Source organism: Camelina sativa, chromosome 4, assembly GCF_030686135.1.
Source record: "Camelina sativa cultivar CO46 ecotype springtype chromosome 4, ASM3068613v1".
In the NCBI taxonomy this organism is placed as follows: domain Eukaryota; kingdom Viridiplantae; phylum Streptophyta; class Magnoliopsida; order Brassicales; family Brassicaceae; genus Camelina; species Camelina sativa.
Genome location: NC_141883.1, coordinates 25,771,493 through 25,792,681, shown reverse-complemented (window position 1 = coordinate 25,792,681; position 21,189 = coordinate 25,771,493). Strand labels below are relative to the sequence as shown.

The 21,189-nt window shown below is 39.0% G+C and overlaps 5 protein-coding genes, 1 long non-coding RNA gene and 1 pseudogene across 7 annotated transcripts; 5 read left to right on the top strand and 2 right to left on the bottom strand.

Moving 5' to 3' along the window:
* The first annotated feature begins 106 nt into the window (after window positions 1-106).
* Window positions 107-4,063, top strand: LOC104784164 (carbon catabolite repressor protein 4 homolog 1). The gene is made up of 11 exons (XM_087511541.1): window positions 107-948; window positions 1,154-1,886; window positions 2,000-2,086; window positions 2,191-2,274; window positions 2,348-2,434; window positions 2,529-2,615; window positions 2,738-2,791; window positions 2,880-2,971; window positions 3,088-3,202; window positions 3,315-3,462; window positions 3,574-4,063. Exons 1-11 carry the CDS (start codon window positions 791-793, stop codon window positions 3,717-3,719), a joined length of 1,791 nt encoding a protein of 596 aa, XP_087367667.1. The 5' UTR covers window positions 107-790; the 3' UTR covers window positions 3,720-4,063.
* Window positions 4,064-4,242: 179 nt separating this feature from the next.
* Window positions 4,243-5,305, top strand: LOC104781768 (non-specific lipid transfer protein GPI-anchored 22-like). Its single transcript, XM_010506509.3, has 3 exons — window positions 4,243-4,799; window positions 4,914-4,997; window positions 5,108-5,305. The coding sequence occupies exons 1-3, from the start codon at window positions 4,445-4,447 to the stop codon at window positions 5,206-5,208; spliced, it is 540 nt and encodes a 179-aa protein (XP_010504811.2). The 5' UTR covers window positions 4,243-4,444; the 3' UTR covers window positions 5,209-5,305.
* A 100-nt stretch (window positions 5,306-5,405) lies between these two features.
* LOC147946203 (uncharacterized) lies at window positions 5,406-6,388 on the top strand. Its single transcript, XR_015597526.1, has 3 exons — window positions 5,406-5,667; window positions 5,765-5,883; window positions 5,969-6,388. It is a non-coding gene; the product is annotated as an uncharacterized LOC147946203 (long non-coding RNA).
* Window positions 6,389-7,249: 861 nt separating this feature from the next.
* Window positions 7,250-11,709, top strand: LOC104781767 (uncharacterized; annotated as a pseudogene). The gene is made up of 9 exons (XR_015597525.1): window positions 7,250-7,509; window positions 7,645-8,368; window positions 8,479-9,187; window positions 9,269-9,630; window positions 9,710-9,820; window positions 10,186-10,534; window positions 10,670-10,895; window positions 11,054-11,275; window positions 11,361-11,709. The product of XR_015597525.1 is annotated as an uncharacterized LOC104781767 (transcript).
* A 293-nt stretch (window positions 11,710-12,002) lies between these two features.
* LOC104781766 (F-box protein At3g58530) lies at window positions 12,003-14,793 on the bottom strand. The gene is made up of 12 exons (XM_010506507.3): window positions 14,399-14,793; window positions 14,218-14,277; window positions 14,050-14,133; window positions 13,801-13,931; window positions 13,640-13,715; window positions 13,431-13,501; window positions 13,169-13,255; window positions 13,004-13,076; window positions 12,714-12,781; window positions 12,562-12,630; window positions 12,355-12,460; window positions 12,003-12,234 (listed from the first exon to the last, which is right to left on the bottom strand). Exons 1-12 carry the CDS (start codon window positions 14,567-14,569, stop codon window positions 12,169-12,171), a joined length of 1,062 nt encoding a protein of 353 aa, XP_010504809.1. The 5' UTR covers window positions 14,570-14,793; the 3' UTR covers window positions 12,003-12,168.
* Window positions 14,794-14,800: 7 nt separating this feature from the next.
* LOC104781762 (protein WHAT'S THIS FACTOR 9, mitochondrial) lies at window positions 14,801-16,541 on the top strand. The gene is made up of 2 exons (XM_010506505.3): window positions 14,801-15,331; window positions 15,431-16,541. The coding sequence occupies exons 1-2, from the start codon at window positions 15,051-15,053 to the stop codon at window positions 16,407-16,409; spliced, it is 1,260 nt and encodes a 419-aa protein (XP_010504807.1). The 5' UTR covers window positions 14,801-15,050; the 3' UTR covers window positions 16,410-16,541.
* Window positions 16,509-20,691, bottom strand: LOC104781763 (DEAD-box ATP-dependent RNA helicase 11). Its single transcript, XM_010506506.3, has 7 exons — window positions 20,176-20,691; window positions 18,983-19,803; window positions 18,786-18,869; window positions 18,261-18,503; window positions 17,807-17,968; window positions 17,574-17,687; window positions 16,509-17,343 (listed from the first exon to the last, which is right to left on the bottom strand). Exons 2-7 carry the CDS (start codon window positions 19,709-19,711, stop codon window positions 16,846-16,848), a joined length of 1,830 nt encoding a protein of 609 aa, XP_010504808.1. The 5' UTR covers window positions 19,712-19,803; window positions 20,176-20,691; the 3' UTR covers window positions 16,509-16,845.
* Between the last annotated feature and the right edge of the window lie 498 nt (window positions 20,692-21,189).

Genomic DNA, 21,189 nt, shown 5'->3' with positions numbered 1-21,189 from the left:
GAAGAGCTAGGATTGGGTAGATACGAATATTTATTATGGTCTGGACAAAAGTAATTACTGACAAATTTAGTAAATTAATTGCCAGCAAAAACATTATTATTTACTTACCAATTTATTTTTAAACAAATGTCATAAATATATGAGTGTTTGCTATCATTTCCCATTTACACTCTTTCAAACATCTTTTTATAAATAATCATTTACTAAATATTGTTTACTGTGATGATATAATTATCTGTCTTTTCCCAATTTTGAATAGTCTATTACAATGCTAACAACTGTTGAAAAAAATGTTAATATAGATCATTATCATTTTTTTCAGCAGTAATTGGGATATTAGTAAAAATAAATATCTTATAGTTTTTTTTCTTTTTCTTTTTCTAGCCTTTGTTGTTCCCCTTTGGAAAAAATAAAATAAAATTAAAATACTGCGTATTGGGTCTGTGTCTGTCTTTGGAAATTATTTATTTTTTCTAGTCGTAGCGAAATTTATCGATCCAACTCTTTGGATTTCAATTTCTTCAGAATATTTTTTTTTTTCTAGGTCGTAAAATTGGGGTTGGAGAAACTTGTTGTTGTTGAGAAAATTGAGGGGGGAGAATTAGGGTTCATCTATGCTGGTGGGTTTTAGGGTTAAGTAAATGGCGGATCCGTTAGGGATCCGATTTGTTTCTTCTTCTGCTCTCTTTTATCAGTTTACATATATATCTAAAACTTAAAGTCTCAACCTTTGAGCTTCGTTTAGTGTGTTGAGAAATTACAGTTAGTTAGTTAGGAAAAAAAAAAAGAAATGCTTAGCGTTATACGAGTACATCTACCGTCGGAGATACCTATTGTTGGATGTGAACTTACTCCTTACGTGCTTCTCCGCCGGCCTGATAAGACTCCCACCACCGATGATGTACCTGAATCAGCTCCGCTTGAAGGTCACTTCTTAAAGTACAGATGGTATGTTATCCCTTTTGCTTTCTTTCACTCTTCAATCTGCTCTCCAGTTTCTTTAAACGAAAGTTCGGGAATTTTGTTTCTTTTTAGCAAGTTCAAATCTTTGTTTGTTTGCAAATTTGAGTGTGAAAATGATTATGAAGTGGGGTTTGTAAGTGTTTAGTCTGTCTTTTTGGTTCTGTTTTTAAAGATGAATCATCTGTTGCAGGTATCGGGTTCAGAGTGATAAAAAAGTTGCTATTTGTAGTGTGCATCCATCTGAGCCGGCCACATTGCAGTGTTTGGGATGTTTAAAGTCTAAGGTTCCTGTTTCCAAAAGTTTCCACTGTTCTACCAAGTGCTTTTCAGATGCGTGGCAGCATCACCGTGTGTTGCACGAGCGTGCTGCCAGTGCTGCTGCTGCTGCAGAAGGAAATGATGAAGAAGAGTTGCTCCGTTTGAATAGTTCAGGGTCTGGATCTGGCATTCTCAGCACCAGTGGTAGTTTAACTAATGTTTATCCCGCAGCCATAACTCAAAAGACAGGTGCTGGTGGAGAAACACTTGTTGAGGTTGGACGCTCTAAGACATACACACCAATGGCTGATGATATTGGCCATGTTTTGAAGTTTGAGTGTGTAGTGGTCAATGCCGAGACAAAACAGAATGTGGGCCTTTCTTGTACCATATTGACCTCCCGTGTTATTCCAGCTCCATCACCTTCTCCGCGAAGGCTGATTCCTGTTAATGGAGCTGATGTTATCGGACAGCTGGATTCTAATGGAAGACCTTTTTCTATGGGATCATTCACTGTGCTCTCCTACAATATATTGGCTGATACATACGCTAGCAGCGACATATACAGTTACTGTCCCGCGTGGGCTCTCGCTTGGACATACCGTAGACAGAATTTACTACGGGAAATTGTCAAGTATCGCGCAGATATAGTTTGTCTGCAAGAGGTATGCTAAATATTTTCTGGCACAAGTTGCACTGGCTTGGAAACGTTGCAATTGCTTCCTGTTAAATTATAAACAAATACCTCTCCAATAATTCCTTTTTTTCCATCTTGCAGGTACAGAATGATCATTTTGATGAGTTTTTCGCTCCTGAGCTGGATAAGCATGGATACCAAGCTCTTTTCAAGAGGAAGACAAATGAGGTTTGTTTGGACGCATCCCCTTGACCCCCTATAACCTTTTCCTTGTCACTTATGTGACAAGATGTACTGACCAGAACATATTGATTTATTTTTAATAATCTTAGGTTTACGTTGGTAATACAAACACAATTGATGGATGTGCTACTTTTTTCAGAAGAGACAGGTTTTCTCATGTTAAAAAATACGAGGTATATTTTAGTGTTCCACTTGATTACCTATCTATGTAAGCGCTTTTGTTAAAACATCGGGCTTCTTGTCCAGGTTGAGTTCAATAAGGCTGCCCAGTCTTTGACCGAGGCTCTTATTCCTGTTACCCAGAAGAAAACTGCTTTGAATCGTTTGGTTAAGGTACTCAGAGATGCTCCACCGTGCGATTTCTGTTTCCACACATTCTCTATGTTAGTCTTTCATGTAAAACTGATTTATACTCTTTTCTATTTAGGACAATGTTGCTTTAATAGTTGTACTGGAAGCAAAATTTGGCAACCAGGCTGCTGACAATCCTGGGAAGCGCCAGCTACTTTGTGTGGTGAGTTTGCCACATCTTTTGTAAGAGATGATACTAGATTTGAATTTTATGTGTTTACACTTGCTCTTCTGCCTTAAAGATCTCGAGTTGATAACATTTTCTCTCTTTCTTGATGAGTGCAGGCTAACACGCATGTAAACGTTTCTCATGAACTGAAGGATGTCAAGCTCTGGCAGGTTCGTCTTTACTTCTCATAGTAAAAGACCTCTCAGATTTCAGGTTCTAACATCACTACTGATTAATAATCATTCTTGCTCAAACTAGGTTCACACATTATTGAAGGGACTGGAGAAAATAGCTGCTAGTGCAGATATTCCGATGCTTGTGTGTGGAGATTTCAACACAGTACCAGCGAGGTCCGGCTGGCTTAACTATTTGCTATGCATAAACTGCAAAATTGTCTTAACCTATATCAAATTATGATTATGGTATCTAATTGAATTAACTTCGAGTTCTTTCTAATTGTTTTTAGTGCCCCTCATTCACTTCTTGCTATGGGGAAGGTCGATCCATTGCACCCAGATTTGATGGTCGATCCTCTTGGAATTTTGCGTCCTCACACCAAGCTAACTCATCAGCTGCCACTGGTAATTATCTTTCATATAAACGGAAAAGAGATGCATAGAACCGCCAAAGACATACTTATAAACTTTAGAACTACTACATATGGATAATTATCTCATCTTGTGAGCAATGCAGGTTAGTGCTTACTCATCATTTGCAAGAATGGGAGGCAGCCTTATTGCTGAGCAGCAAAGGAGAAGAATGGATCCTGCATCAAATGAACCATTGTTTACCAACTGTACCAGGGACTTTATAGGCACACTTGATTACATATTTTACACAGGTTAACTTAAGCGAGAACTTCCCTGCTTTCGCAGCCATTGGCTGCTTTCAACTCAGATTTCTTTTTCATGTAAACATTTTGCTTTTGCTTTTTTTTTTTTTTTGGTTTCAGCTGATACGTTAACAGTGGAATCATTATTGGAACTGTTGGATGAAGAGAGCTTGAGGAAGGACACTGCTCTTCCATCTCCAGAATGGTCTTCTGATCACATTGCACTTTTAGCTGAATTCCGCTGCATGCCCAGGGCCAGACGCTGATGCTGCAAACTTCACAGATGAAAATATATTTTGTAGAGATACTGCAGCTGTAATAACCGCTACTCAAAGACATGTTCCAGTGGAGATGGTTAATCTACATGAGGAAGATCGCGTGCCATGTCCCCGGGTTTTCTCCTGCTGGGTTTTTCGCTTGCGTTCTACTCTATCACAGTTTTATTTAGTTTGCTCTCAATGTAAGAAGTATGATAACTTTTCTGTTCGTTTGGTTTTTCTTCTTATAGTTATTCCTCTTTGCCAGCAGGTTTTGTCTTCACTGGCTTGTCATTGTAACAATGTAAACATTAGATTCTTAAAAAAAAATGTTGACGGGAGTTTACGGTCAATTCACCTGAGTATAAAAACTGTCTCTTCTAGGTATGGTTGCAAGCCTCCTTAAACTTTAACAATACAGCTTGACCCATCAATGTTCTACTCGCTTTACTTGTGGGATATCTTGCAGATACTGTGAAAACGAATTATGAACAGCTTACTATATTTATATGTAACCCTCCAATAATTGCAGATGATCCAAACTCCAATTTCAATCAGACATGGGACATGTCAACTAGTACTCATTATATGAGCATTTTAAATCAAGTTTCTTGCAGAGTTAGAACTTTGACTAATCTATCCAAGTAGAGAGGGAAACATATGTGAACAAGAAGCAAGTCTGTAGATAGGCTTATAAAAAGCCATGTTGACTTCTTACTCTGCTGCATAAACTGATGGCAAGATTCATGGGTTACAATCAAAATCCTCAAATGTTGGCTCTATGCATAACAGTAGCAGTAATGTTTCTTGGTGTGAGATCAGATCTGAATCAGGACATAAAGGGATGTCAGGATGCCATGTCTGATCTCTACTCTTGTCTTCCTTATGTCAGTAACAAAGCTAAAGCTCCAGACTCAACATGTTGCAGCAAACTCAAGGTAAACATAGACAAAGGGCAGACCAAGAGATGTCTTTGTACTCTTGTCAAAGACAGAGATGATCCTGGTTTAGGGTTCAAAGTTGATGCCAATCGTGCAATGAGCCTCCCTTTGGCTTGCCACGTCCCTGCAAATATCTCAAAATGCCCAGGTGACAGATTTCATAACCAAATATCTTGTACAATATTTTCTTGAATAATTCAACAGCTTTTGCATGGTGACAGACTATATCTTTTTCTCATTACTTAATTTTGTTTGCAAGAAGAGCTTCTACATTTGCCTCTAAATTCACCAGCCTCTCAGATATTTAAGCAATTCACTGAATCCTCTCAGAATGCTGGACATAAAGGTATTACACTAGCACTCTTTTTACAGTACTTTTGATTCTACTCGTGCAAAACAAAAGTTAATTTCCTGCTTTCTCGGAACTAAAAGAAAACGAAATATAAAATATTGCAGCTGTCTCCAAAAGTTCATCAAGCATCAAAGGACGAGCTAAGAAGCAATTTGGTATAGTGATGGCTATAGCTCTCTCAATTCTCTGTAATCTGAGCTACTAAAAATACACATGTAAAACCATTATACGAGTTATATATTCTAGCTGAAGCAGATGTATCATGGCATGTTAATAAAACAAAACTTATCAAAAAGAAAAAACTCATATCATCCGATTAAAGATACAACGAGAGATTACAACTCTTTGAAAGATGTCATATACAAAAGAGTTACTTAGTTTCCATTTAAACATGTTTCACAGAAACCCTTTTGAAGAAAAACAAAGAAAGAAAGCTAAAACAGCAATTTACGAACAGTGGCCATCCATTAACACCAATTGGTCAAATAACAACAACACTAGGTGGTTACAATGTTTACATGTAAAGAGGGAAAAGCTTAAAAAGATGCTTTATGTGGCTTAACAAGGGGAATTCTTAGACCATTGGCTAGAGTATCCTTGATAGGTTGAGGAAGCTGCTGCAACGTGGTAGAAGCTTGACCCAATAAACCTCTTAGCTGTTCAGGTACTGCTTCTTCAATAACCGTTGGTGACTCGAGTATTCCTTCTAAATACTCTTCTCTCATCCTTAAAGGCCCTTCTATTGTCAATTTCGAGGACAGGATGATCCATTCAATGTAATCAAGCACACGTCACTCGGCATGATGACGTTGTTGTTTCAGAAAAGAGAACACAGCTTCGTACGGAAATAATAGTAAGAAGCGAAGAAAAAGTTGTGTGGGTGGGGGAATTAAATATTTTCAGTCTTTTTACTTGTCCAAAATTTATTTCTTTGTTAAAACCCTAAAAGGAGCTACTTTCTACAGAAGAAGAAGTAGAGAAAGAGAGACGGGAGAAGAAAAAAAAGAAGAAATCTGAAGAAGAAACAGAGACCCAAAGTGACAGAGGAAGAAGCTGAAGGTGGGTGATTTTTCTGATTCAGACAAGCATGGAATTTTCTTCTGATTCAGACAAGGAAAAGGTAATGTCTGATTTCCCTCTGAGCGAAGACGATATGATTTAGTTGGAAATGGAACAAGATCTGGAAAAGTCTATTGATAGTGATAACACTAGTAGTTCCACGGATCCAGAGGGGTTATAGATTAGAGTTCGTAGAAGATGTCGTGTACAAGAAAGATTTTTTAGCCGTGTCCATCTAAATTTGTATAAAAATAGTCGGCCTTATATCTCCAAAAGAGAACCAAAAGAACTCCTCGCTGAAGAAAGTTTTAATTTTGCAGTGGAAACTCTTAAAATTTGTCCAGAGATCTTAAAGTATAACGCTTTTGAACTTTATGATTTTTGTGGAAAGATGTTCATGGTTCTGAAGACTCAGAGCCTACCTGAATCAGACTTGTTGCCAGAAGAAAAATTAGTTCAAAGTTAAAAGATGGTGCTGGTTTTATAAGGGATCAATGTGGTTATCTACTTTGCTGGACTTTCGGGATCTGTGACACGATCAGTTGTGAACGTGTGGTGACACGATCTGTGACTCAAGTTTACAAGTTACCAACGTTACAACACACTTTAAAACAAATCAATCCTGCACAAACTGGATGTCCCCTCTTCAAGCGTTGCAAAGTGTGTTGTAACGTTGGTAACTTGTAAACTTGAGTGATGGGACACATGATTCTGTCGTTTAGAAGTGGCCCACAACAATCAAAATCCTTAATCATGTCTGGTTCTGCTCTCGGGATCCCATATTTTTTGACATACATTAAACCTGATTCGATGTTGTACCCATAACAGCGATGCTTCTCATCACCTGGGAGATCTCTCTTGTAGGTTTTTGGAGAGGCATTTTGACATAAAAAGAGGGGCATAAAGGGATGAATTCGCTATCCACGCCATTCACCACACGTTCGCAACTGATCGTGTCACAGATCCCGAAAGCCCAGCAAAGTAGATGACCACATTGATCCCTTATAAAACCAAAACCATCTTTTAACTTTGAACTAATTTCTTCTAGCAACAAGTCTGATTCTGGTAGGCTCCTAGTCTTCAGAACGATGAACATTTTTCCACAAAAATCATAAAGTTCAAAAGCATTATACTCTGAGATCTCTGGACAACTTTTAAGAGCTTCCACTGCAAAATTAAACCTTTCTTCACCGAGGAGTTCTTTTGCTTCTCTTTTGGAGATATAACACCGACCATTTTAAAACAAATTTAGAGAGATAGGGCTAGGAATTCCTTCTTGTACCAGACTCATTCTGGTAGGCTCCCAGAAGAAGCAGAAGAGGATGGATGTTGCGTTGGATGAATCTCGTTCTAGGAAATCCTCATTTAGGGATGAATACTATTCCAAACCTGTGAAGAAGGACTCTTACTACTTGGATACTCTTCCTGCTTCTGCTTCTATTCGCAGGTAATTTGTTTATAAGTTTCGTAGATATGGCTGGTCCTGTGTAATGCGTTTTGAGTGTGGAGATATTGAAAAAACAATCTGCTTCTGTTTTTTTTTTTTTTTTTTTTTTTTTTTTTTTTCTTTTTTATAATGCAGTATGAATGTTCCTCGCTATAAACTTGACAATGCTCAGAGAGTTCTTGGGTCAGGTTCTCTGGGTAGTTCTATGCTTGACCCAGAGACTGATACTGATTATTTGGAGTGGACACCAGAGTCTCGGGAACGCTATTGGTTTTTAAAAAATGCAGTCACAGAACGCAGCAAGAAGACCAAGCGTATTCGCTTATCTGCTTCAAGAGAAGCTACTGATTCTTCTTCCTTTGATCATTTCATCCCACTGGAGGAAGATGTTTTATCAAAGGACTGAATGATGGAAGAAGCATCGTGGGAGGATTACGTGCTGAATAAAACGCTAGAGTTTAACAGACTGACGAGGGAGCATCCCCATGATGTAAAAACGTGGCTAGCATTTGCTCATTTTCTAGACCGGGTTTTAAGTACGCAAGTTAATAAAGGAGATCGCCTGCAGACTTTAGACCAGAAGATTAGTATACTTGAGAAGGGTTTTGAACTTGACCCAGATAACGAAGAACTGTTTCTTGCACTTTTCGAGACTTGCGGAAGCAGAGACAGCACAGATCTATTAATCAGTAGATGCAAAAAGGCACTTATGCAGAATTCCGCTAGCTACAAGTTATGGAGGGAGTTGCTACATGTTCTTCAAGAAGAATTTTCCATATTCAAAGTCTCTGAAGTGAGAAATACGTATTCTTTGGCGATCTCGGCTCTTTCTTCTGCTTGCAGCAAGCCACATGGACAGGTTCTTGTTTTATAGTGCTAACTGATGAATCACTTCAATACTTATCTGTTTACTCTTATTATCAGCAGTTTGACATTGTAAGGTCTAACTCTATTTATCGGATTATGCAGGAGGATGCAACACCTAAACCATTGGATTCTGCTGCCATCCAGCAGGAACTCCTTTTAGTTGATATGCTAGTTAGCCTCTGCAGGTTTGAGTGGCAGGCTGGCTACCAGGAGCTGGCCACAGCGTTATTTCAAGCTGAAGTGGAATTTAGCATTTTCTGCCCATCTTCGTTGCTTACTGAACAGAGTAAAATAAGATCGTTTAAGGACTTTTGGAGCAGTAATGGTGCTAGAGTTGGAGAAGAAGGAGCTTTTGGATGGTCATTGTGGCTGGAGAAAAAGGAGGAAAACAGGCATAAAATTTTGGAAGTAGAATCCCCTGATGACAATGGGGTAGGTGGTTGGACAGTCTCAGGTAGAAATGGAGATAGTATTGCTTCAGCTAACACTGTAGAGGTCGGTGTTGATCGGGAGGGTCTGGATGAGGATATAGAAGACGAGATTAGCAAACCTGGAGATGATACTGAAGCTATGCTAAAGCCTGTCAGTGCTGCGGTCGATGATGAGGTTAAAAATACATCAACTTGGGTTAAATGGTTTGAAGAAGAGGTTTCTCGAGATTGCAGTCAATGGATGCCTACTCGGAAAACTGGTATCTATCACTACCTTTTACCATCATTATCTCTGTATCGTTTTGTTCATCTTTTCTCTTGGAGCATACAAAGGTCTAATTGTGTCTACTGGCTTGGCTTTTGTCCAAGTGGGACTAATCGCTCAGCCTAGTAAATAAAGTTCAATCTCTGTAGATATGTTTAATAGGATTGACTTGCAATTTTATCTGAAAAAATGTAAGCATGGACTTCCAGCAACAGTTTGTCGTGGAGTGAGAAAATAAGTACCCTTGAAACATTGTCAGGTTCTATGCTAGAAAACTTGAGAAGTGTACATGAATGTTTGTCGAAATCAGATAGTGCCTACGGGTTCAGCTTGGGATCTCTTTTAGGTGGCAGCTGTGACATATCTATGCGGACTGCGATGATGAAATTTCTCCGCAATGCCATCTTGCTTTGTCTAAATGTTTTTCCCCACAACTACATTCTGGAAGAAGCTGTGCTTGTTGCAGAAGAGCTATTTGTAACAAATATGAAAACATGTGAGGTAGCAACTACACCATGCCAAGATTTGGCCGATCGTCTCCTGGAAAATTACCAGCAGGTAAGTCCCATTCCAATTTGTTGGTGTGGTCTGTTTTTTTCCTTCAGCTCACCTGAACTGATTCCTTCTCTATGAACAGGATCTATCACATTGTGGAGTTATTGCACTGCGACAAGCTGCTTCTGGAAATATGAACCGTGCAAGAGAACTCTTCGACATGGCACTGACTTCTATCTGTGGCCTCTCTAAGGTTAGTTTCCAGATCTTTTGGTTATCATGTGATACAACGTTCCATGAAACCTATTTTTTTATTATTATTCAAAAGAACTTCTAGATGAGTTATCATGGTTTTGTGATTGCTGATTCAAATTTTCACTTCCAGGAAACTGGTGCCCCCTCCCAGTTGTGAGCTTGCACAAGATAATATTTCATGGACGGATCATAGTAGAGTTATTTGTTATAAGACAGTCTTTTCTGGGTAATTTATAGGGAAGCATGACCTAGTGGAGATCGCTAGAATAGGTTTTCTTGTATACTTTATTTCTTGTGCACTTGTGCAGAGAAACATCAACCCAATTTCCACGATTGCTAAGTATATTTCACCTATCATTGCAGGGATTACAGTACAACGCTTCGTTGCTATGTTTATGGTATGCTGAATTGGAATTAGCCAATAGCGGTAGGGATACAGAATCATCATCTCGTGCTATGCACATTCTGTACTACCTGGGAAGTGGTCTAGCTTATATTCCTTATACTTCCGAGTCTTTAAGCATGCAAATCCCTAGAGCACGCCAAGGGTTTAAAGAGAAGCTTGAGAAGATAAGATCAGCATGGTCTAGTGGTGTCACTGATGATAAACCAGCAGCGCTTGTTTGTTCGGCAGCTCTATTTGAGGAGTTAACAAATAACCTTCCTGGTGCTGTTCAGATCCTAGAGCACATAATCAGTTCTGTTCTTCCAGGTTATTTCCTAGATCAATAACCGTGTTCTCTTACTGATTTCCATACTAGTATACATGAGCATGACTGCATCAGAAATGTTTTCCATGTACAGATAAATTTTCATGCATGCACTATTTATCTGTATTTGTATCCAGGAAGAGAAAGCAAAAGTCATCAACTTGAACTCTTGTTCAATTATTATGCGAGAATGCTTCAGAGACACCAGGACGATCGAACTTTCTCACAACTTCGGATCCCCATATCAGACGGACTGAAACTGTATCCTCTCAATCCGGAGCTTTATCGAGCTTTGGTGAACATCTGTAGTCACCGTACGACATCCCATAGACTGAGAATGATGTTTGATGACTATTCCCGCAAGTAAGCTTTTTTCACAAACTTTGTTAAAATTCTCACGAGAACTGCGTAATGTAGATATTGGATGCTTAGCTTAGTTAAAGACGAACAGTTACATGTTTATGGTCTTCCTCCTAGAAGAAGGATCGATGCTAAACTAGTTTAATATGTTAATCATGCAGGAATTCATCTGTCGTTGTTTGGCTATTGGCACTTTCTTATGAGTTGAATAAAGAAGACTCCTCACACAGAATCCGTGGATTGTTTGAAAGGGCTTTTGCACAAGATACACTAAACAAGTCGGTCATTCTATGGCGTTGCTATATTGCATATGAGATCGACATCGCAAAAGATTTAGAAGCAGCTGCAAAGATTTACTACCGAGCTATACATGCATGCCCATGGTAAGAGCATATAACCAATCTAAATTTCTTTCTCCAGATTTTTTATATTTTTCGATAACACATTCATAACATAATGGCATGGCAGGTCGAAAAAACTATGGCTGGATGGGTTTAGGAAGCTGAGCTCAGTTTTGACGGTGGAACAGATGTCACCGTTACAAAAACTGATGCTGGCCAAGGAACTGAACATTAGGACAGATATTCACGAGATTATGCAGGGATGAGATCATTAAAAATGTATATACAGTTATGCTCTGTTCTGGAACATTAGGACAGATATTCACGAGATTCCTTATGCACAGGGATGAGATCATTGAAAATGTATATACAGTTATGCTCTGTTCTGGAACATTAGGATTTAGGACAGATATTCACGAGATTCTTGTTATGCAGGGATGAGATCATTGAAAATGTATATATAGTTAGTTATGCTCTGTTCTGGTTATTGAGAATTTACCAAGTGTAGGAGAAGAAAATGAAATGACCGTATCCGCAAGTATTCATCTGTCCCTTCGCTTTTTTTTTTGCCTTTTTCCTGGTTCTGTAAAAGAACCATCCAAAATAACTAAGAACCATCCAAGATAATTACTGTTTAAGGTTTTTTTACCGTTACAGATATTTGCTAATTTGTAGTTTATACAGCCGCACATAATCTTACTGTATACTAATGCATCAAATACGTGACACGTGGTGTTGTTTTCAGCTGTTTACTGTTTGGATAATTGGATTTATCGTAACGATATACTGGGCTTGTTAGTAAAGCATATTAGTCACAGTTAACAGCATCTGATTAAGATAATAAGAGTACTCTCCTCTGTTCCTAATAGATTGTGATTTGTGAATCATAAAAAAGAGGATAGACACTTGTTGAGAGTCCTTAGATAATGAGCAAATTAGCTGTGTACTTTGAAGCATGTCAGACGAGGGAACATCTTAAGCAACTCTTCACGGCTTCGTTTCTGCAAAAAAATTTGTATCATGTGTTTTTTACTAAGTAAAGAGAAAAGTGTTGGATCTTCTTCAGCATCACCACAACATAGAAACTACTGATATACTGGAGAAAAAGTCACAGTACACACCTTGATGCCGATGCAGCCATTAACATCAAGAGTGGTGAGTGTAGTAGAGCATGTCTGCGAGAGAATCTCTAGACATCTATCAGTCACTCCTACTATTCCAAACAAGCTGCAATTTTTCGGTTTTTCATTGGATGGTGTCAGCAAAAATAATCACTGACAACAACAACAACAAAGCAAAATAGTTCTAGAATTGTAATAAAATTATACCTGAGAAATTCGAGGGAGGTACAACTATTAGCCATGGTAATCACACCTGCATCTGTGATACGCACACACCTGCCATGTTTAAGAAGCATTTGGAATGAAAAACGCAGCTTCTTGCTTTGTTATCTTTCTTGTAAGGGGGAGACTTAGCTTACCATGTCAAGTTGAGAGACTTTAGTTTGTTGCATTTAGCTATATCTCCAATCCCCTCATCAGATATATTCTGGCAACCAAAGCCGGACTCTTAGTTACAGATATGTATAAAAGATACGAATACCATTTTCAACATATATAATCTGTACTATGGATTTGCTAGCAATCAATCCCTGAGTTATACTCTACAAGACGGTGAAAGATAATCCAGGATCTCAATTAAACTCATCCATCCATCCACCAAGGAAAAAGGACAAATGCAACCAAATAAATGGGATTCATAGACTCCTACCTGAGCGCCACATAGATCCAAGAACCTTAAATCAGCTAGAAGTGATATTTTCTTGTAGGCTTTGTCTGTGAAGCTGCAAGAATATGCAGTATCAGTGCCAGGACTTAGAACAGCTAGCTTATCAATAAATCCAGAAACAAATAAATATGTGCTGACTATATATACCCTGAAAGAGCATAGAGGTTTAAGGTCTGGAGAGAGGAACATTTCTGTAGCACTTTAAGTAAACCATCATCTGTAATCTTAACACACCTGGTGGCATCATGAACAAAAAAAACCAAATACCATAATCCTTTAATGAAAATGTATAGAAATCATGCTTCCACCATTATAGACAGACAATCAACAAACGAAGAATGACATTATCCAAGAATGTTATGGATTATCTATCATCACCATGTAAAGACTTAAGCCTTTTTCAACTTACCTGGTGATATTCAGCGACTCTAATTCTTGATAACTTTCAGCTACTAGCCCCATACTTTTGTCCGTTAGGCTCTGCACATCCAAATCATATATTTTCACTTAATACAAACAGTGAACATCGAAGAGAAAGGGGTATCCATGTGTGTAAGACACTGCCATAATTACAGCAATCCATCAGGAATAAAACTCCAAGGATATATATAAACATACCTTGCAGCCACTTAGGTTCAAATCAATGATATGTCTGCAATGTTTCACTAGATGTCTAATGCCAGCATCGGTCACCCTGCCAAACATTATATCTAGAATTAGGCATGTCTCATGTGGTAAAATCAGGAAGTTTGAAACCAATGAGTCAGACAGAATACTACCTCACGTTCCAGTAGATAGAGAAAACTTTTAACTTGGGACATATGCTAGTTATATCTTCGATTCCACTGTCCGAAATCTTTTGGCACCCATTAAGATTCAAGCATTCTAAACTTAAGAGAGCATCCGGGCACTGTCATATAGCAAGCCAATACAATATTTTCAGAAACTCAAACGGCTAGAACGATTCACGTAGTCAGAAACATAAAGTCGTGAGTAAATTACTGGTAGAGTCTGCGAAAAAAAGTTACCCGGGCTTTCACAAGTTTAAGATGGCTGTCCACAACACCTTGGGCAAATTCAAGATTGATATGCTTCACTTGCCGATATCTTGGCTACACAATTTGAGACCACGATGAGTGACTTCTGCTCAAACTTGGCCAAAAACTAAAAGTATCAAACTTTTAACATTAACTAACCAAGGACAGAGCAGCTAAAAGCCGATCCCCTGCATTGGTCATCTCGCGCAAATCAATGTTCTGAAAGAGAACAATAAACACTTTGAATCAGATTAAGTATAGAAAAATTCGAAAACTTGGATTTGTTACCAGCCAAATAGTCAAAAAGTCAAAAAGAGAAGAAGTAAAAAAGTTTTGTTACCAGCCAAATAGAAGGGTAGGAGACGAGGGTGCGATAAAGCCAAGGGCTAACAAGAAGTAGTGATATTAGATCTGTCTGAGGCAATCTCGAGCTCACTAATCTCATCACGCTTGTTACTATCTCTCTTCTCCATGTCTCCGCTTCCTCTTCTGTCACTTTCTTCGCTTCCATGACTCTCAAATCCAAGCTTTGCGATAAAAAAATTTCTACCAGGACTAGAATCTAGGAAAAGCTTGAACTTTTAAACGAGCCAAGTCTTCTCGAGTCGACGAATAGAACTTGTTTCAGTAGATTTGATTGTACCGCAGACCAAAGTTCGAAGTTTTTAGGTTCTGTCCGCAAAACTAAAAAACCAATTCGCGAAGCCACTAATTTAAAAGGCTTACCTTTACCTTAACTATAGCCTGTGGGTGGGCCTTGAGTTTAAAAAGTCGGAAAATCTCGCTTTTAGACACCTTCAGGAATTTCGTCGAGCACATTGTGTGCACTACTCTTACTCACTTCTCTCTGTTCTTCCAAGTTCCAATGATGATGTTTTTCTAAAACTAAACCCCGAGAGAGAGAGAGAAACACTAAACCCTAAAACCCATTAAGCAGTTTCAATTACAGATCATCCAATTTCCGCATTTTTCTTTCATCAAATCACTTATAGATGTTAGTCAAATCCCAAAGCTTTCTCTTTTCAGTGAGTAAGCTGCTGTTTCATCAGCATCAACAATGGCGAGGAATGGGTGCTATGACAAAAGTGAGACTCAAGTGGGTGAAGAACAAGAACCTTGATCACGTCATTGATACCGAGACCGATCTCAAAGCAGCTTGCATCCTCAAAGACGCCATTAACCGATCTCCCACCGGTTTCCTCACCGCAAAATCCGTCTCCGATTGGCAAAAACTCTTAGGTCTCACCGTCCCTGTTCTCCGCTTCTTGCGCAGGTATCAAAATCAGATTAAAATTCAAAACCTTTGATAGAAACTTGTAAAAGACTGCTACTTGAAAAAAAAGTCGACTTTTTTTTTTATTTTTTTTTGCAGGTATCCGACTCTGTTTCACGAGTTCCCGCATGCTCGTTACGCGAGCTTACCGTGTTTCAAGCTAACGGACACAGCACTAATGCTTCACTCACAGGAAGAGATTATTCATCAAAGCCACGAGGCTGATACAGTGGAGAGACTATGTAGAGTTTTGATGATGACGAGAACAAAAACTGTCTCTCTCAGATCACTACATTCTCTCAAGTTCGATCTTGGTTTACCTGATAACTACGAGAAGACGCTAGTCATGAAGTACCCTGATCATTTCTGTTTCGTCAAGGCCTCTAATGGGAACCCCTGTCTAAAGCTTGTAAAATGGCATGACGAATTCGCATTCTCGTCCCTGCAGAAGCGGAACGAGAGCATTGTTATTGCCGGGGAGGATTCTAGTTACCGCGACTTCAAAAGAGGTCAGTCCACATTGACGTTCCCTATGAGTTTTCCTAGAGGTTATGGAGCGCAGAAGAAGGTCAAAGCATGGATGGATGAGTTTCAAAAACTTCCTTACATTTCTCCTTACGATGACTCGAGCAACATTGACCCTGAAAGCGATCTCATGGAGAAACGAGCTGTGGGAGTTCTGCACGAGCTCCTGAGCTTGACTATCCACAAGAAAACCAAGAGGAACTACTTGAGAAGCATGAGAGCGGAGCTTAATATTCCTCATAAGTTCACTCGTCTGTTCACTCGATACCCCGGGATTTTCTACCTCTCATTGAAGTGTAAGACAACAACTGTGATTCTCAAAGAAGGGTATCGTCGAGGAAAACTAGTGAATCCGCATCCTCTCACTCGTCTTCGTGATAAGTTCTATCATGTGATGAGAACAGGGTTTCTTTACCGGGCTAGAGGGTTAGGCATGGTCTCTCAAGAGGAACTTTTGCTTGATAAGCCAGAGGATGACCTTGCGGAAGAAGGCTCTGAAGAAGAAGAGATTGTGGAAGGAAGCGAGCTTGAAGAAGATTCCGAAGATGAATAGCAACAGTTGTTTTGTTGTTCACACCATTTTAACTGCATTTTATCTCTTATGTAATGGAACGGAGTTTGAATTATGTAAGCATAATAAAGTCCATAAAAGGATATAAAGAGAGATTGTTTTTCCACCAAGAAAGATTGTCAAACAACAAAAGGGAAACAAAAAGACAATTTGGATTTCAAACTAACAAATGAAATTGTTAGAAGAAACCATGAACAAGATCAAAATCGAAAAAAAACTACTGTCTATCTTTTAGGACAAATCCTAAAAATAGCTTCAAAAACGGAGAGATTCACCTGATAGCAACGATTAGTTAAATCTATCTCTTGAATGTGAGATCTCAAAAGTGGGGGCAAAATACATGTGCTCTCTTGGGAATGTAGAAGATAAGAAATAAATAGTCAGGTTAAAAAGAGAAAAAATTGGGGAGCCTAGTCGGCTAATCCCAAGCACTGGTCACTCCAGCACCATACCCACCGCTTGGAGCACCACCGTATCCACCACCACCATAGCCTCCTCCGCCATAGTAATCACTGCCACCGCCACCGCCACCGCCTCCTCTACTGTAAGAACCTTCCTTTCTGAAGTCACGGCCACCAAACCGACCACCAGACCGTTTCTTACCACCACCAAATGAAGCACGTGAAGCGTATCGTGTGAGCCACTCAGGCACCTCTTGATTGGCTTCTTGCATCAGCTCAGCGAGCGGCCTAGCCAGTGATGAATTGTTCTCGTTAAAGAAGGCAGTTGCTACTCCAGATTTGCCTGCACGTCCTGTTCGTCCAATACGGTGGACATAGTCATCAATGTCATTTGGTAGATCAAAGTTTACAACATGAGCCACGTGGGGAATGTCAAGACCACGTGCTGCCACGTCTGTTGCAACCAAAATGGGTGTCCTCCCAGTTTTGAAGGACCTCAGTGCCACTTCTCTTTCCTTTGAATGTATAACAACACAAAGGAGTTAGTCAGATTTAGTCAACAGAGAACAAACTTATCGATCATGAACTTGAACGAGTTCATTTTAGCAAATATCATCCAGGTTTTTATAACAAACATAGTTTTGTTTTAGCTTTAGTGGGAGTGAAGCATATGTATTACTCCACAATAGTAAGGTTTGATGTTCAGAATTACATCAACGAATTAAACTTCAATCAATCAACGAACCTGTTGTGTTCTATCCCCGTGAATGGAGGTTGCTGGAAACTCATTCATGCACAGCCAATTTTCCAAAGTATCAGCTCCCCTCTTTGTCTCCACGAAAACCAATGTCAATGCTTGCTGGTTTATAGAAAGAGCAGAAAGCCAGCATCGGTCAGAGGGTGAAAAATTATGATTTGTGTGACATGACTATAACAAATCTTGGATAAGTAAACAACAGATGGTAACTATCAAATTACCTTGTCTTGGGTCTCTCTCTGTGCGTGAAGCAGGTCCATGAGATGGCTTCTCTTGTCAGACTCCTGGACAAACTCAACCCTTTGGGCAATTAAATCAGTACTTGAACCCACCCTTCCGACAGCCAAAAATATATAGTTTGACATGAAATCCGCTGCAAGTCTCTGTACACGAACAAAAAAGTATTATTAAAAGAAACGTTAAGAACCGATCACTCTTGTACGTGCTGAATATTATGCAGCTGTTCTCACATACGAATATAACACTCATAAGGCATATGACAATTGTGCCACTCTAAAACTAAATCATCAAAGATTCACCATCATGATCTGGGAAGGAACAAAGTTACAGATATAAAAGAAAGACCACTATTATCCTCTGACACATAACTACCATGCTACTTCACTAGAATAGACTTAATAAGAAAAGGGTGTCTCATGGACAAGTGAAACCAACCTGGATCTCCCTTGGAAATGTAGCACTGAACAACATTGTCTGTCTAACCCCACGTGGAGGCATGTCCATCTGTTCAACAATCTTTCTAATTTGTGGTTCAAAACCCATGTCCAGCATCCTGTCCGCCTCATCAAGAGCTAAAAATTTAATCATTTGCATGGAGACTCTAGCCCTCTCTAGCAAATCATTTAACCGGCCAGGAGTTGCCACAAGGATATCAACTCCCCTCTCGAGTTCCCTGAGCTGTATAAACAATAAAAAATGAGATCAACAAATTGATGCTTCAAAACTGTTTAACTAACACCTGCAAAAGATTAATTCCATATGTAATGCTAACTAACAAAGGAAAAAAGCGTGTAATATGCATGATTTGCATTATGCATTGCTGACTTCACAAAAGAGACTGACATTACGAAGGACAGAGCAGGCAGAATCCAATATCAGTAAGCATAAGCTACTACGATCATGTAACAAAATCAATCACAAGCTCACAACCAAGAATACAAAAATTTGTACTATAATTACCTGCTGGTTAATAGGTGTTCCTCCATAAGCAACAACAACCTTCACACCAGTTTGGTAGGAGAATTTTTTGGCTTCATCATGTATCTGCCAAAAAAATCACAGAATGAGAAACGTGTGTATATTAAAGTAAAATACACGGAAAATTTTCCCCAAAGAAACTCTATTCTATGAGGGAATGAGTAGACTCTCAGTGTTACCTGGCATGCCAACTCCCTTGTTGGTGAGAGGATGACTGCAAGAGGGTAAACCGTCCGTGAACCACGGGGTCTCTGTAGATGCTGATCTTTCATAATTCCGCTAATTATTGGAAAGCAAAAAGCAGCAGTCTTCCCAGACCCAGTCTGTGCACAGGCCATCAAGTCCCTCTCTGCAAGCAGTATTGGAATCGCATGACGCTGTACAGGTGTTGGCCTCACGTATTTGCACCTCCGGATGTTGAGATTTAATGCATCCCCAAGATCTATGTCAGCAAATGTGTTAACAGGAGGAGGCACGTCTCCCCCACTGGTCTCAACCGGAATATCTTCATAAGCATCAAAATTAATGCCAGTATTCTCCTGCTCGGTAAAGATCGGTTCTAACTCAGCATCATCTCCAAATGGATTTACTTCACGTTCTCTACGGTCCCACCCTCCACTTCTATTGTTCCAGCCACCACCACCACCACCACCACCTCCTCCACCATAACCACCATATCCGGGGCGCCCTCCATCATTCCTATAGCCGCTGCCACCACCGCCACTGGGTGGCGGAGCCCATCGAGACCCAGCAGGTTGAGCACCATACCCAGGACGATCGTTTTGTGGCAAAGGAGCAGCAACAGGCGGCTCAGATGGCCTGTTACGTAGATGCGGGGGAACATAAGAACCTTTAGGCTTAGAACCGGCCTTCTCAGAATCAGCCACATCTGCCCATGATGAACTCATACTTGAAAAATTTGTGACGTCCTAAAACTATTGAGAAAAAAGTTGCAACTTCCCCAGCAGAAAACTTGACTTTTTAAATGCTTCTTAAGAACCTGGCAAATACCAAACAGGTCTCTATAGTTAACACAAACGCAATCACAGAAATCAATAACAAACAGCGAGGATTTATCAAAAATATATATAAGCTGGAAACCCACAGAATCCCAAAATCAAATCTATAATCAAACAAAATCAGGCCATCTGATAAGAATCAGAACCCAGCGAAAGCAAAATTAGAAAATCGAAAAGGGGTTTTCATACACCTGAAACGAAAGAAACCAAATGCATAGAGCAATGAAGGAACCCTAGGCTAGCTACCAAAACAAAAACACAAAAAAAAAAAACTCGAACGCGAAATCGAAATCGAGAGAGATAAAAAAATGAAGGAGACAAAAGGAGAGGATATAGAGAGAAAGAGAGAGAACCTCAACAATATCGGCAGAGAGAATCGAATCTGAATCAAAGCTAAGAAGAAATCAACGGTAGTCGTTCGTTCACCCAACGGAAAAGCTCGGAGGAGAGAAAAACCCTAAATTCGATGTTTCCTTTTGGATCGGAGGACACACACACAACGCGAGAGATAATACTGTGAGTTAAATATATTTAATAATGCTTCTTTTAATTTAATCTCTTCAATATGTATGTGACCAAAAACTATGAGATCAGCTTGTTTTGTTTTTTTTTTTAATATATAAATCTAAAATCTAATTATAAACCTATAAGAGTTGGGCCAAAAATTAAAATTAAAATTAAAATACCTTTACTACAACAATGTGAAATATAGTTTTTTTTTAATTGTATTTGATTGTATCTTAGATTTTCGAAAATAATGAAAGAAATATAATAGCATGTTAATTTTTGTTTTCAAACATAAATTTTATGTGAGTTCCAATCATTTTCACTCATGATTCTTTTTTTTAAATATAAATAAAATGAATGTTGGAGGAACTTCAACTTGAATAAGATTTTATTTTGTTTCCATTATCAACGTCTATTGGTAGTTGGAGATCTTTTTTGTTGGTTAAATCTAAAGCCACATTTTTTTTTGTCAATCAAATTCATTTCAATTAAACTTGAACAGTCGCATACAAGAGTCTTGTAAGATTGCTTTTGCGAGAGCATCAGCTTTCTTATTTTGCTCAATAGGAATAAACCGAAAAGAAATTTCTCGAAAAGTAGAAGAGACAACTAGGATATCATGTAGAATCTCATGGAGCTATTTATGAGGAGTCTCCGAGTTAATGACTTCAATCAATTGAGTCGAGGCTGAAGCTAGAGAGAGTTTTGATAAACCTAAGGTAGATCCGTAGATGCCTGTTTCAAAGCTTGGAGCATAGTGAGTCCTTCTAAAAAAATAAAGGTTTAAGTTTTTGTATAAACAAATTCAGTTACATACCTTTTTCATACCATATATAAATTTTGATGCATTATGTTTGAGA

Bases quoted from the DNA above. Each gene is read 5' to 3' on its own strand.
- LOC104784164 (XM_087511541.1), top strand. From the start codon at position 791: ATGCTTAGCGTTATACGAGTACATCTACCGTCGGAGATACCTATTGTT. The intron at 2,087-2,190 runs GTTTGTTTGGAC...TAATAATCTTAG, and splicing joins TCAAGAGGAAGACAAATGAG to GTTTACGTTGGTAATACAAA. The intron at 2,616-2,737 runs GTGAGTTTGCCA...TGATGAGTGCAG, and splicing joins AGCGCCAGCTACTTTGTGTG to GCTAACACGCATGTAAACGT.
- LOC104781768 (XM_010506509.3), top strand. From the start codon at position 4,445: ATGGCAAGATTCATGGGTTACAATCAAAATCCTCAAATGTTGGCTCTA. The intron at 4,800-4,913 runs GTGACAGATTTC...GTTTGCAAGAAG, and splicing joins AAATATCTCAAAATGCCCAG to AGCTTCTACATTTGCCTCTA. The intron at 4,998-5,107 runs GTATTACACTAG...AAAATATTGCAG, and splicing joins TCAGAATGCTGGACATAAAG to CTGTCTCCAAAAGTTCATCA.
- LOC104781766 (XM_010506507.3), bottom strand. From the start codon at position 14,569: ATGGAAGCGAAGAAAGTGACAGAAGAGGAAGCGGAGACATGGAGAAGA. The intron at 14,278-14,398 runs GTAACAAAACTT...GTTCTCTTTCAG, and splicing joins CCTACCCTTCTATTTGGCTG to AACATTGATTTGCGCGAGAT. The intron at 13,256-13,430 runs GTAAGTTGAAAA...TGATGCCACCAG, and splicing joins GAGTCGCTGAATATCACCAG to GTGTGTTAAGATTACAGATG.
- LOC104781762 (XM_010506505.3), top strand. From the start codon at position 15,051: ATGTTAGTCAAATCCCAAAGCTTTCTCTTTTCAGTGAGTAAGCTGCTG. The intron at 15,332-15,430 runs GTATCAAAATCA...TTTTTTTTGCAG, and splicing joins GTTCTCCGCTTCTTGCGCAG to GTATCCGACTCTGTTTCACG.
- LOC104781763 (XM_010506506.3), bottom strand. From the start codon at position 19,711: ATGAGTTCATCATGGGCAGATGTGGCTGATTCTGAGAAGGCCGGTTCT. The intron at 18,870-18,982 runs GTAACACTGAGA...TTTTTTTGGCAG, and splicing joins CAAGGGAGTTGGCATGCCAG to ATACATGATGAAGCCAAAAA. The intron at 17,688-17,806 runs GTAATTTGATAG...TCTATAAACCAG, and splicing joins AGAGAGAGACCCAAGACAAG to CAAGCATTGACATTGGTTTT.